The following is a 19,415-nucleotide window of genomic DNA, read 5'->3' on the forward strand; positions in this document are numbered from 1 at the left end:
CCCCCCCCCCCCCCGTGAACCTTCGTTGGAAGCAATAGCAAAGAGGGTTAGTTTTTTCTCATGGCAATAATGGAGTAATAAATTATCTCTAATAAAATTAATATAAATACATCGTTGGATGCAATATGAAACACTTTAAATTCCTCAGATTTTAAGTTGGAATATATGTATTGAATTTTCAACAAACAAAATAAATTTTCTAACCGAAAAGACGAATTTTTAACAAAATACATGAATTTGCTACTGAATAGCTGAATTTTCAACTTATAAAGGATACATTTCTGACAAAAATGGAATAGTAAAATTTTCAATTATTTGGTTCTGTAATTAATTAATGGATTGAGGGAGAAATGACAAGTAAACTGGATTTTTGCGTTCCTAGAATTACTGTTCTCGGTTATTTTTATGATGAGGAGAGCAGCGGGGCCGAGACAAAGACGATGCTCAGTCAAGCATGACAAACAGCATGAGGGCCGCGCTCTCAGCGCGTTAGTTGCATCAGGTTGCGTCATGTGTTCAAACCCAACAAAAATTATTATCTATGCGGTCCAGTGCACTCACTTTCGGGGTCCCTGGATTTGTGTGCAAAAATCCAGGTTACAGTGTAATTCTTTTATCATTAGAATTAAATATTAAGGATGTTTTATTAAATTAAGATATAAATTTCTGCGGTTCTTCATAAGGTTTACTAATAAAAATGAAAATATTCTATTATGTTATATTAGTTTCAATAATTTCTGTTGAATATTCTGTACATATAGTTTAGGGTACAATAATTCTCTGAAATAATATACGTAATATTTATTTTTACACCACAATAGTTATTATACTCTCTTCGTTATACTCTTTTTGAAAACAATGTTTTTTTCGGTATCATTTCTAAATATTTCTTTCTTTTATTTCAGAGTTTTTTCTCACCACTGTATTAGGATGTATGGTTACTTTGGAGATCATTGATGATGTTGTCGATGGGTCATTTGAATTTCCATTTCTCGAAGCCTCTTCTGAAAATACATGATCAATGTTTAAATGTAAGAATTTTGTGTAATATTTACCTCTTCTCAAATCTACTTTATAAAAAATATTTTTAAATATATATTATTTAAGCAAATCAATAATACGTTAAATTTATCTCTACATTGGAAAATATTTGACTGAAGAGGTGAAATAAACAAATTATTTTAGACTTATTTTAGTTTTATTAGGAAAAGATTGGTGTATTTCGATTATCGATAAAATGTTTGGTTAAATTTTGTTTTAAAAATAAAATTAACATGCATCTTTTCTTTAGTTTTTCAGGAATACCATTTTTTCAGATTTTAAAATTATGAGCCAAGTTCTTATATCTGTGCTTAAAATATCTAGAAACAACAACTTAAATTAATTTTTTACTAACCAACAATATTAATTTTTTTTAATTTTTAAGAAGCACCATTTTCTCAAGATGTTCAGCTTTATAAATCAATCACTCACATCTGTCCTAAAATTATTTTGATATAATTGGTAGTTAGTGAAAATAATTTAAAATAGATTTCATTAGTTATAAATAAATAAATGAACAAACTTATTATGCGGGATTGGCAATCCTTAGCTCTTTCAAATTCAGAGTTGGGTTATTTGCCAAAGAAAACGTTCAATTTTTATTTAGAAAATCATACAAGAATATTTTTTTCTATTGCTTTTGGCTATGCTAATTTTAAAATACAGAAAAATTATTATTTATTTAAGCAAGTTTCATACAAAAAATAAGAGTGGGTGTTTTTCATCGAATAGGCTCAATTTTTGTTATGAAATAAATGAAGAATGTCTTGTCGTTGACTCTTCGCTATGCTAATTTTCAAATTTACAAGAATTATTAATTATTTAAACGATTGTTATAAAAAAATTCAGAGTTCGTATATATTTCAACTGAAAGGCTCAATTTTTTACAAAATCAACTAATAATGTCTTTTAGATAACTCTTTGCTATTATATTTTGCAAATTTTCAAGAATTATTAATAATTTGAACAATTTTCATGAGTAAATTTAGGGTTTGCTTAGTTTTTAACGAATAGACTCACTCTTTCAGGGAATCATCTACGAATGCTTTTGCGATAACTTTCCAGTATATTTAAAAACATTGATAGATAGCATTTGTGGACTATTTAAAAAATATTCGTACAAAAATTCCGTGTTTGGATATTTTACAACGAATATGCTTAATTTTTGTTTACGGAATCCACTCATAATATGTTTTTAAAAATTGTTTACTATAATTCTTTCTAAATTGGCAAGAAAATGCCTAATTAGTTAAATAGTCTCTATAAACCACAAAAGTATCATAGAAAAGATAAACTTAAAAGAAATTCTTCACCGATTCCGTACTAAATCGAGGAATATTGTTGAAAAAAAAACAAACTCTGAATTTGAATATGAAAATATTTTAAGTAATTAATGTCTATAAATTTGTAAAATGTTGTAACAAAGAGCTACTGAAAAGACTGTCTCAGTCTATTCTGTAAAAAATCGAGCATATTCATAAAAAAATAGCTCGACAGTTAAATTACTTATGAAAATTGTTTAAATAATTATTAATTCTTATAAATTTTCAAAGTATAGTATAGTAAAGAGTCATTAGAGTGTCATTTTTAGGTAATTTCGTAAAAAATAAGCCTATTCCTTGAAAAATACACAAACTTTGAATTTGTTTATGAAAATTGTCGAAAATTGAGCCATGGAGCGTATCCCGAAAAATAAATTTTTGTCATTAATTTGTTTATAACTAGAAAAACAATTTTTAAATTATTATCACCCAATTCAAATTATTTATCGATATTTTTAGAAAGGTAATAAGAACTTAAATTACAAAACTGAATATCCTAAAAAAAATGTACTTTTGAAAAGTTAAAAAAAACTGTTCCTTTGAAAAGTTAATAAAAAATCAGTTTTGTTGGTCGATAAAAAATTAACTAAACTTTTTTTTTCAAAAATCCATACACATAAATCTTTCAAAAATTTTAAAAGTAAAATAATAATATTTTGAAAAATGAATCGCGTACTTTTAGAATATCGAGAAGATTTTATCGTTCATATGCGTGCAAAAATAATAATTATTAATATTTAATAATAACAATAATAAAGTTCTATTTTAAGTATTAATATTTTTATACTATTTTTTAACAACTTTTTTATAGATTTTCATTTCATATTATTAATTAATTATTAAATAATAATTTTTTTTGGAACTTTATTTCGAATTTTTTTTTAAATAGTGCGGGAAAAAATGCCTTGTGTTTTCACAAAATTTAGATGAATTAATGTAAACCACTAACGTATCATGTATATACAATCTCTTGAACAATAGAAAACTTATTTTTCTGCTTGAGTTTTACTTGCAGGTTTTTTCACATTCGACAGGTTGCAAATGCCAGTAAATGGGTTATCTTATGAACAGAAAAACTGTGGCTAAAATGGATTTTGTATGTTACGTTCACGCTGACACTCTAAAATAAAAAAATATTATTCCTACGAATTTTCTGTTTCTACGAGTCGGTCTATTGAAAGTTATCTGCGAAATCAACATTTTCAACCACAAAGGTTAAATTTCTGTCAAAAGAGATAAATATAAAAACCAAGTAGAAGAATTTTCAACAAAACCGTTGAATTCTCAACGAGGAAAGATTTTTCAGTTAAGAGAGGAAAAAATTATCAAACAAATTGTTGAACATTCAAATCAAAAAGGCGAATTCTCTAGATTAATAAAATTATATAATTCCCAATTTTTAACAAAATACATGAATTTTTAATAAAAAGGATAATTCTCAACCAAATAATTAAATTTTCTAACCATTCAGTTGAATTTACAATAAAAAAAGATTCACAAAATTATTGAATTTTCTACAAAGTAGATTAATTTTGAACCAATTAATTGAATTCTCAACCAGAAAAATTTAACACGAATTTTTAACAAATTTTAAATATTTTTTTTTTGTTAAGAAGATTAATTTTCAAGTAAAAAATACCCATTTTTAAAACCGATGAATGTTTCAAATGAAAGAGAATTAACTTTAAGCGGAAAATAATTAAAGTTTCTTATTGAGTTATCAAAGGAAGTTTCTTGAAAATAGTGGAAAAAAGAAAAAATCATTAAAAAATAGACAAAGAGGACAATCTGGGACAGTGTGAAGTCTTTATTCAGATGTTATTTAAATTGTTTATTACTTCATGATTACATACTTTTCTTGACTTCACTTTAGGACAAAATTGAGTTTCCTGCAAGGAATTTCTGGCTTCATTAAAATATTTCCGACTCGTCGTAATTTATCTTAATGAAAAGCTCTCTAATTGATTGAAGGAAAACTGGGATATTACACGGAATATAAGGGAACATTAAAAGCGTTTATAAATTGATTTCAATTACCTGAGCCTGGTGAATATTTATGCTTCGTTATTCTCCGTACAAAATTCATTAAGATGATCCGCAGTTCAGAATTAAATGCTATGTATATCCATGGATTTGCACAACTCGTGAGACAGCTTAGTAGTGAAAGTACAGTAAATACTGGACCTAAAAATAGTATTTAATTAAAAAAATAATAAGCTATAATGTTCACACACATCTAAATTGTAATTTAAAAAGGAAGTACATATAATACAGGGTGGCCGAAAGTCAGGTAAAAGTTAGGGTATTCGAAAAAATGTTTGCAGAAGACAGGGAATTTCTGTAAGAAGTCCTTTGAATAACTTTCAAGAATAATAAACTATAGTGACATTTTTCCTGAACAAATTGCTTCAGTAACTTTTCATTTAATGATTTCGCCCAGGGGTTAGTGAATTCTGGTCTATACCGACTTCTGAATTTTCTTGAGTTAAAAAAAATATTTATGGATGTTTTAAAAGATGTCATGATATTCTTAACAGTTTTAAATAATTTAAAGAGATTTCAAAGGATTTTAATGATTGTGGGGTATTTCAAAAAAATTCCAAGGAATTTTAAAGAGATTTAAAAGATTTTCAATATTTTAGAATATTTTAAAAGGTTCCAAGACATTTTTAACAGGTATCCATTATTCAAAGGGACTTCCAATGATTTTAAAGATGGTAGATTATTTTTTAAATTCAAAGGAGTTTAAAAATATTTCATGACATTTATGTCAGATTCAAATAATTTAAAGAGATTTCAAAGGGCTTTAGAGATTATACGGTATTTAAAAAAATTCCAAGGAATTTTCAAAAGCTTTAACGGATTTTAAAAGATTTCAAAAGATTTTTAAGAGTTTAGGGGATTTTTGAAAATTCAAAAGAATTTTGAAGAGCTTCAAAAAGTTTTAACGGATTTTAGAAGATTTTACAGGATTTCAAAGATTTTAGATTATTTTTCAAAATTCCAAGATATTTTCGAGAGCTTTTAGAAGTTTAAACGGATTTTAAAATATTTGTAAGGATATTCAAGCTTTTAGGTTGTTTTTAAAAATTCAAAGGAATTTATCAAGAGATTTCTAAATTTTCAAGGGATTTAAAAAGATCGTAAATGATTTTAAATATTTCAGGGTACTAATAAAAATTACAAGGAATTTTCAAGAGTTTTAAACATTTTCACGGGGTTTCAAAAGATTTAAAATATTTTAGAGTATTTTTAAAAATATCCCTAAACATTTTTAACAGATTTCAATAATTCGAAGTTATTTCATAAGGATTCAAAGATTACAGGGTGTTTTACAAAATCAAAGGAATTTTAGAGAGCCTTAAAAGTTTCAATGGATTTCAAAAGATTTAAAAGAATTTTTAATATTTTAGAGTATTTAAAGATATTCCAAGGAATTCTTAACAGATTTAAATTATTTGAAGATATTCCAAAGGATGTAGAAGATTTTAGGATATTTTTAAAACATCTGAGGAATATTCAAGAGCTTTAAAAAATGTCAAGGGATTTAAAAATATTTTAATAGATTTGAAATATTTCAGGGAATTTTTGAAGATTTAACGGCATTTGTAATAGATTTAAATAACTTACTGTGATTCCAAAAGATTTTAAACATTATGGGAATTATTTTTTAATTCTAAGAAATTTTCAAGAGCTTAAAAAAGTTTCGTGAGATTTTAAAAGATTGGAAATATTTTAAAGATTTGCAAACGATTTCCTAGAATTTCAATGTTTTTAAGGATTTTTAAAAACTCTCAGGTTATTTAATAAACTTTCCAGAATTGCAGGGAATATTATCAGATTTTCTGCAATTTTATATAATTTTAATGGATTGCAAAGAATTAATTAAGATGAATTAAGGGATTTCATGACATTTAAAAATACTGCAAAAAATTTTCAGTTGACTTAAATAATTTCACAAACTCAGAAGATTTTGCAGGATGTGAACTATTTTAGGGTATTTTAATATAATTCACGGAATTTGTGATTGGTTTGAACAAGTTGAAGGCATTTTAAAGTATTTAAAGTATTTTAGGGGTGTTACAAGATTCCAAGGAGTTTTTAAGAGCTTAAAACATTTGCAGGGATTTACAAATATTTCAAAGGATTCAATGGATTTATGGAATTTTAAAAGATCTTGAAGTATTTTATTAAATTTCCTACAATTTTGGGAAACATCGTCGAATATCATGAAATTTCATAGAATTTCTTGGGATTTGATAATATTTTAATGGATTTCAAAGAATTTTTCACAAGAAGTAAGGGATTTCATAAGATTTAACAATTTTTTTAAAATATTTAAATATATTTTCAAAGATGTTAAAGAATTTTAAAGATTTCAGGGTGCGTATTTTGAAAAATGTTAAGAAGTTTTCAAGAGGTTAACAAAATTTCAATGGATTCAAAAGATTTGAGGGAATTTCCAAAAATTTGAAAGAATTTTGGATATTTTAAATGATTGCAAGATAGTTTTAACAGATTTCGATCATCTAAGCGGATTCGTAAAGATTTGCATTATTTTTAAGTATTTTTGACAATTCCAAAGAATTTTCAAGAGATTTAAAAAGGTTTCAAGGTTTTTTGAAATATTTCCAAAGATTTGGAATATTTTAGGGTATTTAAAAAAAGTCCAAGAATGAAGTCAATTGTATTAACTTTCAAAAACTTCAAATTTTAAAACTTTTTTAATGCAATTAATTATTTCATATTTTTGAATTACTTTTATAGATTGCATCAAAAAAATTATAATTTATTTAAATTTTTTTGAATTTAACTAGGATTGTTTTAAAGTATCATGAATTCATTGCGAATTCATTCAAGTTGCCTGGAAATCTGGTAAATTACAAGGTTAGAATTCTGGTTCTCTGCAATAGGAAAAATAACAAAATTTATCCACATAAATGTTTCAGTGTATGATAAAAGTTACAGGAAGTGATTATCTTCTGTTTTTGTTTGCTTCTAGTTTCTAGTTTTTGTGCAATTCTTTATAGATGGGATTTGTTAGGTAATATTAAAAAATTGACTACTTATTTGCAAAATTTGCATAGCTGTATTTTTCTAGTGCAATTCTTGCTTGAAACAGCGAGTCTAATTTGTTTAAACAAATGTAAATTTATATCTGACCAAAAAATTCATCCATTATACAACTAGTTATGTTTTAATCACTGAATTCTTAATACTTTTAATTTATGATGTAACTTTATATACGTATGTAGTTTTCAATGCGAGTAAATTAATTCCTGGTGCAATAATGCGAGAATGTTTCGGGTGGTTACGTGAATGGGAGAAGGAAGATATCAAGATGATATCAAAGGCAGGGATTAATTATGTAGAGAGGGAGAGAGAGAGAGAGAGAGGGAGAGAGACAGAGAGAGAGAGAGAGACACAGAGAGGGGACATAGAGAGGGGGGATTTGAAACTCGAGGGAAAAAGGAAACTCGGAAATCAGGGAAAAGCCAGGGATTTTTTTTGGGCAGGAAAACTCAAGGAAAAGTGAGGACAAACTCAGGGATTTTAAAATAAATTCTCAGTAAATTTCTCGAAGAAGCACTTAAAGTAATTCACAAAAATAATCAGGGCTGCCATACTGTCGCTTTTAGTCATTTTTTTCTGAAATCGCTTGCCCCTAAAAAGAAATAACATAATGGTATCATAATGATAATGACATTTTAGTCGCTTTTTAAAGAGATTTTACGATAGCCACGTTTTAAAAACGAAAATATCACTTAACTTAATTTTCTTTCAATAAATTAACCGAAGGGTGAATAAATAAAATTACATAAAATAAAATTTAAATATTTGAAGAAATGTCAAAGGATTTCAAATATTTTAAGGCAATTTTCAAAATACCAAGGCATTTTTAGGAGCTTTAAAAATGTTTAGGGCTTAATTGTTTTTAATATTGCAAGTATTATAGGTTATTTTTAATAGATCTAAATCATTTTGAGTGATTCCAAAGAATTTAAAATATTTAACGATATTTTTAAAAATTCCAAGAAATTTAGAAGACCTTACACTATTGCAAAATATTTAAAAGGATTTAAAATATTTTAGGGTATTGAAAAAGATTTCAAAGAATTGGAAAAAGAATAATTGGAAAAGAACTCATACGATTTGAAATATTTAAAGGTATTTTAAAAAATAGCAAGGCATTGCAAAAGCTTCAAAAAATTGTAGGGATTCAAATTTGGCTAAGAATGGGAAATATTATAGATTATTTACAATTGATTTCAATAATTTTTTAATGATTTCAAACAATTAAAAGGATTTTACGGTATTTTTAAAAATTCGAAGCAATTTCGGAAAGCTTACACTATTGCAAAATATTTAAAAGGATTTGAAATATTTTAGGGTATTTAAAAAGATTCCAAGGAATTTTTGGCGGATTTAAATAATTTGAAAACGTCTCATAGAATTTGAAATATTTTAAGGTAATTTTATGAATATCAAGGCTTTTGCAGGACCTTCAAAAAATTGCGAGGAGTTTAAATTTGGTTAAGAATTGAAAATTTTATAAGTTATTTATAATTGATTTCAATAATTTTTTAGTTATTCTAAATAATTGAAAGGATTTTACGGTATTCAACAAAATTTCAAAGAATTTCGAAATGCTTACATGATTACAAAACATTTAAAAGAATTAAAAATATTTCAGCGTTTGAAAGGTTCTAAGAAGTCTTTAACAGATTTTTATAATTTTAAAAATATTTCAACGGATTTTAGATATATTAGGTTTTTTTAAAGGTTATGAGGCGTTTTTAAGAGATTAAAAACATATTAAGGGAGTTTCAAGAATTTTATTGATTTGAAGGCATTTAAAAAAAATGTATTCCGTTGTAAAGAATTTTGGAAGATATTGAACGAATCTACAAGAACAAGGTTTTAAGATAGTTTGAAAGATTTCAAGACATCTTGTAAGATTTCCAAGGATTTTATTAATTTTTACAGTTTTTTTTAGAAAATATCAAATTTCATAGAATTTCACTAGATTTGATCATATTTTAATGCATTTAAAAGAATTTACCTGCAAGAAGTGACAGATTTCGTAGGTTTTCAAAGAGTTGAAGAGATTTTTAAATATTTTTTAAAATTCATTTTGATTTTAAACTGAATTTTTATTGATTTATCCTGATTTTTTTTTAATTTCTTGAAATTGTATTGAATTTGTTGAATTCATTAGAATTCTTCTTAAATTCACTAAATTTATTGAGTTGAATGGACTTTTTAATTTTTTGTTCGATTTTTAAAAAATTCATCTTAAGGTATTTTTAATTCTACTAATTAAACTAATAAATAATTAATATTAATAAAATAAAAAATAAAATAAAATAAAAAATTAATAAACTAATTAATAATTCTTTTTGCTATTGTAACGATGTGCGGCTGTAGAAGAAATGAAAGAAGTGTAAAATTGAGACTGAAATGTAAGTACATCATTAAAAAGCAGTACACTGACATTTAAAAAAAGAAGTACATTGGAACTTGGGTTTAATCAGCCCGGATTTTTTGCATTCTGAGAATTGTGGTCGCGGCGATTTCGGGATGCGGGGAATGCAGTAGGTGCTGTTCAGTCAAGCGTGACTAGCAGCGCGAGGTCCGCACTCTCAGCGTGCCCACGGTCTAGGTTTAGTTTTAAGGTGACTTCAAGCTATGTCCGAAACTGGTATTCAATCCAACTTCCAGTGTAAATACAAAAGAAAACACAAATAAATCAAATAGAATTACAAATATTCATATTCTTCAAACGGCATTGAATTTGAATAGTTCTAGAATCTGCATAAAATTTGAACAAAAAACAATGATGCAAAAGAGAACTTAAGTGGCTCAATAATTAACCTTGGGCAATAATAATAGACGTACATTGTGCAGATAAAAAACGAAAAAAAAAGTTGTCGGATGCAATTATATTTTTTAAAGGATGAGTTGAATGGACTTTTTAATTTTTTGTTCGATTTTTTAAAAATTCATCTTAAGGTATTTTTAATTCATCTTGAATTCTCAGGAATTTTATAAATTTCTTTTGAATTCCCTGGAACTTTTCTAAAATTATTTTAAGCTCACTGAATTCAATCAACGTTTCCATATTTTAAATTGTTTTCAATTCACTTGTACTTTAATTAATTTCATCGAATTCTTTTCGTTTCTCTTAAATTCTTCTAAAGTTACTTCAATGTTACTGATATAAACGTAATTTTTTGTATGATTTGAATTTTTCCCAATACATTTACATTCGATTGTATTTAACTTGAACTGTTTTCAAGACTTATAAATCGAATTTAAAAAAATTCTTTTTCAATTCAAAAAAACATTAGTTAAATGTATTAACGCACATTATTCATCGACTTTCAGTCACTTTTTGAATTAGAAATTCGTCACTTCTGGTCACTTCTTCCAAGTGATAAGCTGTGGCAGCTATATGGCAGAATGATCAATCAAAAATTTATTGAATTAAATTTAAAATTGTTTACATTCTTTCGTATAAGAATTTATATTAAAAATGTTACAAGATTATGTGTGATGGATGTAGCGAATTCTTTTTACGTCCTGGAAGTAATCGATAAAAAATTTAGGAAATAATATAAAAATCTTTTTTCGGTTTCTTTATGACACTTTGAGAAGGTATTTTTCTATTAAATTACAATATTAGCAACGTTTCCGTAACGAACTCGTAGTTTTTAAAAATTTGTTTGTTAGTTAAAATATTAGAATGTTTAGTTTAAAAATATTAATGGTCCTGGGAAATATAAAATTATTCAGGGAAAATCATGGGAAACGTCAGGGAATTTTTAAAATGAAGCTTTGCTGCCACCCTGAAAGTAGAACAAGAAATTGAGGAAGAATAAATGATGAAAATGTTACCATCAAAAATTGACGAATTGGCAGCTCTTGAATCCCAAGCCATCCAGAGCTCACAAATAATAAAAGGGCTCCATGTCAGAACATAAAGAGTGACAACAACTATGGTTTGTTTCATAGTGTTGATTTTTGCTTGATTAATTATTGGATGTTTTTCTTTTTTCTGAGAGCTTTGATTTTTGGCATATCGAGTTTCTAATGGATCTGATACTCCACTATTTTTCCAAACCCCTATGCAAATTCCAGTGTATGTGTAGACCAATACTGTGAAAGGAAGCAGGAATACGGATATGCTATACCTGTTCGGAAAGGGAAAACATAAATGGAAATGAAGAACTGGCTTATTATGTCATATCTTCTGCAGACTGTCTTCTGTATAAATAGAAAAAATTACTTAAATCTCCTACTCACTAAGTAAATGGGTTTAAAAACCCGCACAGAAAATGATTATATGGAACTTGCTAAAATGTAAAGAAAGATTTCCCTCATGTTTGCTGCATCCGGAACGAAATGGAGTAAGAGATTGGAAGAACTATTTTATTGAAATTATATTTCCTCTAATGAGAGAAAAATATATTCTGTACTTTAAAAGGAAAGAAAATTGGATTGGACTCAAGAAAATTAATTTTAAATTGTAGACTTTATTTTTTAACAATAAATATAAATAAATCTATACGGAGTATTTACAAACCGGGAAACCCGGGAATTGAAATAAAACCGGTCATATTTGGGAATTACCCGCGAATAGAAATTCGAGAAGGTAATCACTCTTTAAGTTTTGGGAAAGTTGGACTTTTTTGAAAAATTAATTTTTAGAGAATATTTCAAAAACTTTCCAATGAATTAAAAATTGTGAACATATTAAAAAAAAATAAAACAAAATTTTAATTGTTGAAGATATAGAAAAAAAATTTCGAAGCTTTCTAAAAACAATTATTATTGAAAACTCAATAGATTTTTAAAAGTATAAAAAAATGGGAGGTTTTTAAGGAAATTTTTATTTTGAATGATTTGTTTAAAAATGTGGTAAATAATTCGAGTCATTAAAAGATGTTTGAAAATTCTTCTCTTGGTAGAAATTTCACTTTTTTGGTTGAAAACATAATTTTTGGTTGAAAGTCATTTTGATTGGTTGAGGATTCAACTATTTGTTTTTAATTCGTTTTTTTCTGGTTGATTTGAACTGTAATTTGTTAAAAATTAATTTTTTAAACTAAAAATTCAACTATTTGGTCAAAATTAATCTTTTTGGTAAAAACTTCACTTTCTTCGTTTGAAAATGATTTCTTTAAATTCATATTTTCGAATTTAAAATTCAATTGTTTGGTTAAAGATTTAACTGCTTTGTTGAAAAGTCGTCTTTTTGGTACTAAAATGTATATGTTTGGCTGAAAATTAAACTATTTGGTTTGAAATTATTTAATTATTTAATTTAATTAAATTAAAGATTCATCTATTCTGTTGAAAATTTGTCTTTCATCGAAGATTTCAAAGAATTTTGAATGGTTTCAAGAAAATTCTCTCAGTTCTCAAAATGTTTGAGAAAATAAATGTTTTTTTTTGGTCAGAAAAATTAATTTAAAAAAAAGTCGAAAAAATCTTAAACATTTTAGGTAATTTCATGTTTTTAAAGATTTTTCAAAAATTTTTAAATAATTTGAGTCAATGTAAAACATGTTTGAAAATTCTTCTCTTGGCAGAAATTTTTGATAATTATTGTATTCAAATTTAATCTGCTTTGATTGATGATTAAACTATTTTATTGAAAAAATTCTTTTCTGGTTAAATTTGACCGCAAATTGTTAAAAATTAATTTTTTTATTCTATAGAGAGTTGAACTATTATGTTGCAAGTTTTGTTCCGTTTAAAACTACTTTTCATTACAAAAATAAAAATTCCGTATAACTATCGATTATCTCAATTTCTTAGTTTATTTGATTTAAGGTTATATGAATATAATTTTGCTAGTTGTCTCATAAAAATTCAAAAAGACGTTTCAAGTTTTTTGATATGACGAAATAGTGTCTTGAAAATTTCTAAGAAATTTATTTTTTAGTTTACAGGAATTTTCATTTTTAGAACTTCTTAATTCTTGGAAAAAATAAAATAATATTTTCTTAAAAACTTTTAAAATTTCAAAATATTCTTTAAATTGACTCGAATTATTCCTAAAATTGCTTCACAATGCTGCCGATTGCTTGTTTGTCACTGAGGAAATCTTTTGTAACATTATAAAATATTTTAAAATATTTTCTTGAAGTATACTGAAAGAATTTGGCTATTTGTACCGAAATTGTGGTATAAGTAGACTCTTTTTTAGGTCACGCTATTTTTACCGAAAAATCCAGGCTACTCCTACTGAAATTTCAGTAAATGTAGCTACGGCCTTTCTCAAAAATATTTTTTAAAGTAACGAATCATTTTGAATATTCCCAGGGATCTTAATATTTTTGAATCTCCCTTAAACCTTTTTTCCTGATTCACATTTATTATTATTATTAAACTCACCATGTAACATAAGCTTTTTGCCCATATATGCTAAAGGTGGCCCAGCAATCCCAAACTCCGGGGGCAATTTCTTGATATGAAAACACGAAAACCTGAAACAAGTTCAGCATAATTAATTAAAAAGAAGATTTATATTAAGTCCCAAATTAAATGTCTTCTTGAAATAGAAAATGTAACAAAAAATGAAGATTTTACATTTTCTAAATAAATTTGAATAACAAATAATTTTTAATTGATTAGAACTGTTAGAGACACAAAATTCTTTTTTTTTGTAGTAAAATATTGCAAGCCAACATTTTTTAAATCACAAATTCTTCTACTATCATAATGAAAAAGGAAGGTTCTTAAATAAGATAGTGCACTAAAAATACAATTTTTGTCTTTTGTAATTTTAAAATAAATAATTCTTTTTGCTATTGTGACGATGTGCGGCTGTAGAAGAAATGAAAGAAGTGTAAAATTGAGACTGAAATGTAAGTACCTCATTAAAAAGCAGTACACTGACATTTAAAAAAAGAAGTACATTGGAACTTGGGTTTAATCAGCCCGGATTTTTTGCATTCTGAGAATTGTGGTCGCGGCGATTTCGGGATGCGGGGAATGCAGTAGGTGCTGTTCAGCCAAGCGTGACAAGCAGCGCGAGATCCGCACTCTCAGCGTTCCCACGGTCTAGGTTCAGTTTTAAGGTTACTTCAAGCTATGTCCGAAACTGGTATTCAATCCAAGTTCCAGTGTAAATACAAAAGAAAACACAAATAAATCAAATAGAATTACAAATATTCATATTCTTCAAACGGCATTGAATTTGAATAGTTCTAGCATCTGCATAAAATTTGAACAAAAAACAATGATGCAAAAGAGAACTTAAGTGGCTCAATAATTAACCTTGGGCAATAATAATAGACGTACATTGTGCAGATAAAATACGAAAAAAAAAGTTGTCGGATGCAATTATATTTTTTAAAGGATGAGTGAAAATAAAAAGGGGAAGTTGAGGCTTACTTGTGGAGTGCAGAGTGTGAGAGCAATTATCCAAGAACAGTAGACCATAATCCTTGATCTTTTTGATGTAGTCCGACAATAACTGAAGGGAAAACAGATTGCATGATATCTGTCCATCGCAGTTGACGTCAGGATGTAGGAGCTTAAGTAAGGACCGATAGGTTGGTCGAACTTGATGAATTTGCAGAGGATCGGTCCTCCCTGAAATCTGGGAAACTTGCTGGATTACCGTTTTCTTAAAGTCTACTATCAATTTTATATTGTTAGAAGACATCTGTGATGTTTTTTTTCGAAAGATATCGTTTTCAATTGACCTAAATATCATAAATATAAAGGAGATTTTTAAATTGACATTAGAGTTATTTTTGGTTGAAAGTTCAATTATATGGTTAAAAATTTAACTACATATTTGATTGAAGATTAAACTATCTGCTTCAAAATTAGTTTTTTTTTTGTTGAAAATGATTTTTTTTTTAACTTAAAATTGAAATATTCCATTTTTTGTCGAAAATAAATCTTTTTTGGAAGATATTTAATTTAAATGATAAAACTGTTTTGTTCTTAATTTATCCCTTTTTTGTAGAAAATTCATCTTTTGAGTTGAAAATTAATTTCTTTTATGAAAAATCAGTTTTTTAAACTAAAAATTAACTTTTTCTAACTTAAAATTTAACTATTCCATTTTTGTCGCACATTTATCTTTTCTGACAGATATTTAATCTATTTTTTGAAAAATTGTCTTTTTTAGTCAAAGATTTACTTTTTAGAATGAAAATGCAACTATTGGGTTATAAATTCATTTTTTTGGTTCATGATTCATTAATATATAAGCTGGTTTTAGGGTTTTGGCCAGATGAAATAATAATTAAAGGTAGGTTTTGTAGTTTTTGTCTACTGGCCGTAGTTTATGTTTCTTGTGGTGTTAGTAAAACGTGTTTCGTCCGTCGACGCCGGACCTCATCAGTTAGTAAGAATTAAAAATCCATCATAAAGAAAGAGATAGAACGTAGATTTGACAGTAGTCATATATATAGATTTTTGGAGATGACTAAGAGAATTTTAAATATTTAAAACGCATTGATCTGTAAATTATTGAGTTTTTCATAAGAACAATGTTATTTGAAACAGTTCTCTCCATGGTCGACGGATTGTTTATTTTTATATAATTAAGTTTGTGGGCTAATTCCGAGACCACCAGTATCTCTATGGTCTCGGAAGTGTTTATTAGTGTTAGCCCACAAGTTAATTATATAAAAATAAACAATCCGTCGACCATGGAGAAAACTGTTTCAAATAACATTGTTCTTATACACAATAATTTACGAATCAATGCGTTTTAAATATTTAAAATTCTCTTAGTCATCTCCAAATCTCTCTCTCTCTCTCTCTCTCTATATATATATATATGACTACTATCAAATCTAGGTTCTATCTCTTTCCTCATGATGGATTTTTAATGCCAGTGGACAAAAACTACCAGACCTACATTTAATTCATTATTATAATTAGTAATGAATTTTTAAGCCTAAAAATTGAACTATGTTGTTGAAAATTCGTTTTGTTGTTGTTGTTTAAAAGGAATTTTTCAATTGAAAATTATAATTTGGTTAGTAATTTAATTTATTTATCATATTTATTATGAATTTATTATCATAAATTCTTTATCAACTCAATATTTATTATCATTCAGTTTAATGTTAATTTAATTGATCAAATCTATATTTATTATGTTTATTTATTATTTAAAAATTATTTTTGAATATTTGTTTTGCTTTGTTATTTGTTTTTTCTTGGTTTTATTTAACATTTATCTTCTTCAGTTGGAAACTCAGCTATTTGGTTGTCATTTTCTGCATTTTAATAAAAAATAGTCTTTTGTCGTAGAATATTAACCTTCTAAGAAAATAATTAACCCTTTTAGTTGAAAATTAATTTCTTCCGTTGACAATTTAATTACCGCGTTGCAAAATTCCTCAAAAATTATTTTTTGTCGAAAATGTACAGTTTTTGATAGACCCTTAAACTTTGTAGTTCAAAATTTGTCTGTTTGGTAGAAAATTAAACTATTTTTTTGAAAATTTGTCCTCTTTTGCTTGAAAATTCATCTTTTGGGCTAAGAATTCAAATATTGGGTTAAATTTTTTTTTGCTGAAGATTAATTATTTTAGTTAAAAATTAATTTTTTGCTTAGAAACTTAACTGTTTTATTATTTTTGTATTGGAACAGAACTTTTTATCTAAAAATTTAATTATTCCTTGTTTGGTTTAACATTTTTCTTCTTCACTTGAAAACTGGGTTATTTGGTTGTAAATTTCTCTATTTTGTTGAAACTTTACCTTTTGTTATAGAATATTAATATTTTTGGTCACTTATTCACTTTTTAATTGACAATTAATTTTCTGGTTAAAAATGAAATTATTATGCTCGAAATTCCATTAAAGATTAAAAGTCAGGTTAAAAATCCATGACTTTTGTAAAAAAAATAATCTCTTTTCTTCAAAATGTAACTATTTGGTTAAAAATTCGTTTTTTTGTTAGATAAAAATGAATCTTTGTGGCTAAAAAAATGTAGCTATAAGATTTTTGTTAGAAAATCATCTTTTTTAATCATAGATTAACTTATCGTGTTTTTTAAGTAGAAAACTTAGTTATTTTTGAAGAAAATGCATATTTTTGGGTAGTAAAATCAACTTTTGGCCAAAAATTCGTCTTTTTTGATTAAAATAATTCAAATAATTTCAAGTTCAAATGATTTGTTAAAATGTCGTATTTTTTAGTTCAATTTCACTGAATTTGTTTGCAAAATAAAATATTTTTGAGGAAGTTTTGGTTTATTAAAATAATTATTTCAATTTAATTAATGCAGTGCAGATATTGAAAAATGGTAATTTTTCACCTGTTGAAAAAATACAACTTTTGATTAATACTTGATAATAAAGTTACTTCTGCTTATGTCAAATATACCAAATTTAATTCTGGGGAATATTTCTGGCTTTGGTTAAATAACAAAATTTGACATATAGTAATCGGACATCTAGTCGCCAGAACAAGTAGTCGCTGGGACATCTAGTCGTCACGCGTACTTCCCAAGCACTTTCAGCTGTAAAAACGTTATGTTATAAATTACAAAAAAATAAACATAAGTTACTAAAAATATTTACCACCATTATATGTATACATATTTCTTTGTTTAGACATTTTTTCCACTATAAAGATATGTTTGGCTGGTTAATAAAAATTTTGTTTTTTTATTTTTTCAACTGGTGTTTCGCGACAGTGTATTTCTCTGGGTGAGAAAATACTCTCTTAATTTGGATAAGGAGATTAATTACAGGATAGATATAAGAGCATAATTAAACCTGTGAACATTTTTTGTAAAGGTTGAAATTGTTGGACACTGATCGCACAAATGATTAAAAATATATAATGGATGAGAAAAAAATTTTTAACCTGGGAACCACAAGAAATATTTTAAAGAAATTCCTTTAACAATCCTGGTGGAAAATTTTTTACAAAAAATTACAAAAAACTAACATCAGTTCTGAAAAAATCTATAAATAAATACAATAAATTATAACCAAAGCTACAGGAAAGTACCATTTTTTATATTTTTCGAACGAAGTTGGTACTTTGTATTTTATTGTAGTTTTATTTTTCTACGATAATGTACGAAAATCTACATAAATTCGATGTATACTTAAAGTGACGAACGTTGATATGAATGAAATTAATTCATTTTTTCTGAATTTTTGATTGCCTAAAACATTTAGCAGAACAGAAAATGACATTTAGTCGGAAAACTGAGCGAATTTGTTAATTTTTAGGGGATCAACTACCCTTACACACCGCCCATTATTCAGAAATGCCAAATACAAGTTTGATTGTCTATATTTTAAATTTTGAAAACGTAAAAAATCTTTTTTTATTCCACGAATGATAGGGTAGGTAAGAATTTTGGCAGGACCCCTAAAAACCACCCTTGCGGTATGCATATCTAAGTGTTAAAAATTACAAGTTTGATGGTCGATATTTGAAAATTTAAAAGCATCAAAAATCTTCCTATTTCATCCCCCGAATTATAAGGTAGGGGAGAATTTTTGGCAGGACCCCTAAAAACCACACTTACATTATGCATTACATACCATTTTTTTAAATGAAACGTTTAATGGTCGATATTCGAAAATTTAAAAACATAAAATATCTTCTTTTTTCATCCCACGAATTATTAGTTTGTCATAAGTACAACCGCAGGATTTCGCCGGGAGCGGGTGCTAATCTGAAAAAATTGCACCTGATCCCAGCGAGATCGCGGTAAAAAATATATACATATATACACAAAATATATACAAATACGTACACGGAGAAAATTTTGATTGTAAAATTTGTTATTATAATATTTATTTTTACAATGAAGCAATAGCAAAATAGGATATACCTCCAATATTTCAAGAATTACTATTGTGAATAAATAATTGTATTCATACTGAAAGAAAGGGCCTATAATCGCCAGAAAAGACTGTGAATTTTAAAAAACACAAAAGGAAAGACATTCTTCTTAAGATTATTCTGCGTATTTCTAATTTTTCCTATATAAAATAGGAAAATATTCCATGGTCGAAACAGCAAATTAAAAAAAATTGTATTTA

At 26.5% G+C, this 19,415-nt stretch overlaps 1 protein-coding gene across 1 annotated transcript in view; it reads right to left on the minus strand.

Moving 5' to 3' along the window:
• Positions 1-786: 786 nt before the first annotated feature.
• Positions 787-19,415, minus strand: part of LOC117180357 (arg8-vasotocin receptor-like) — a 33,901-nt gene continuing 15,272 nt past the window's right edge. The window contains exons 2-6 of the mRNA XM_033372811.1: positions 14,769-14,976; positions 13,767-13,858; positions 11,262-11,557; positions 4,401-4,547; positions 787-1,004 (exon numbers count right to left, since the gene is read on the minus strand). Of these exons, the coding sequence (XP_033228702.1) occupies positions 880-1,004; positions 4,401-4,547; positions 11,262-11,557; positions 13,767-13,858; positions 14,769-14,976 (868 nt within the window). The 3' untranslated portion in view covers positions 787-879. The remainder of the gene's footprint in view (positions 1,005-4,400; positions 4,548-11,261; positions 11,558-13,766; positions 13,859-14,768; positions 14,977-19,415) is intronic.

Source organism: Belonocnema kinseyi, chromosome 9 (assembly GCF_010883055.1).
Source record: "Belonocnema kinseyi isolate 2016_QV_RU_SX_M_011 chromosome 9, B_treatae_v1, whole genome shotgun sequence".
NCBI classification, from domain to species: domain Eukaryota; kingdom Metazoa; phylum Arthropoda; class Insecta; order Hymenoptera; family Cynipidae; genus Belonocnema; species Belonocnema kinseyi.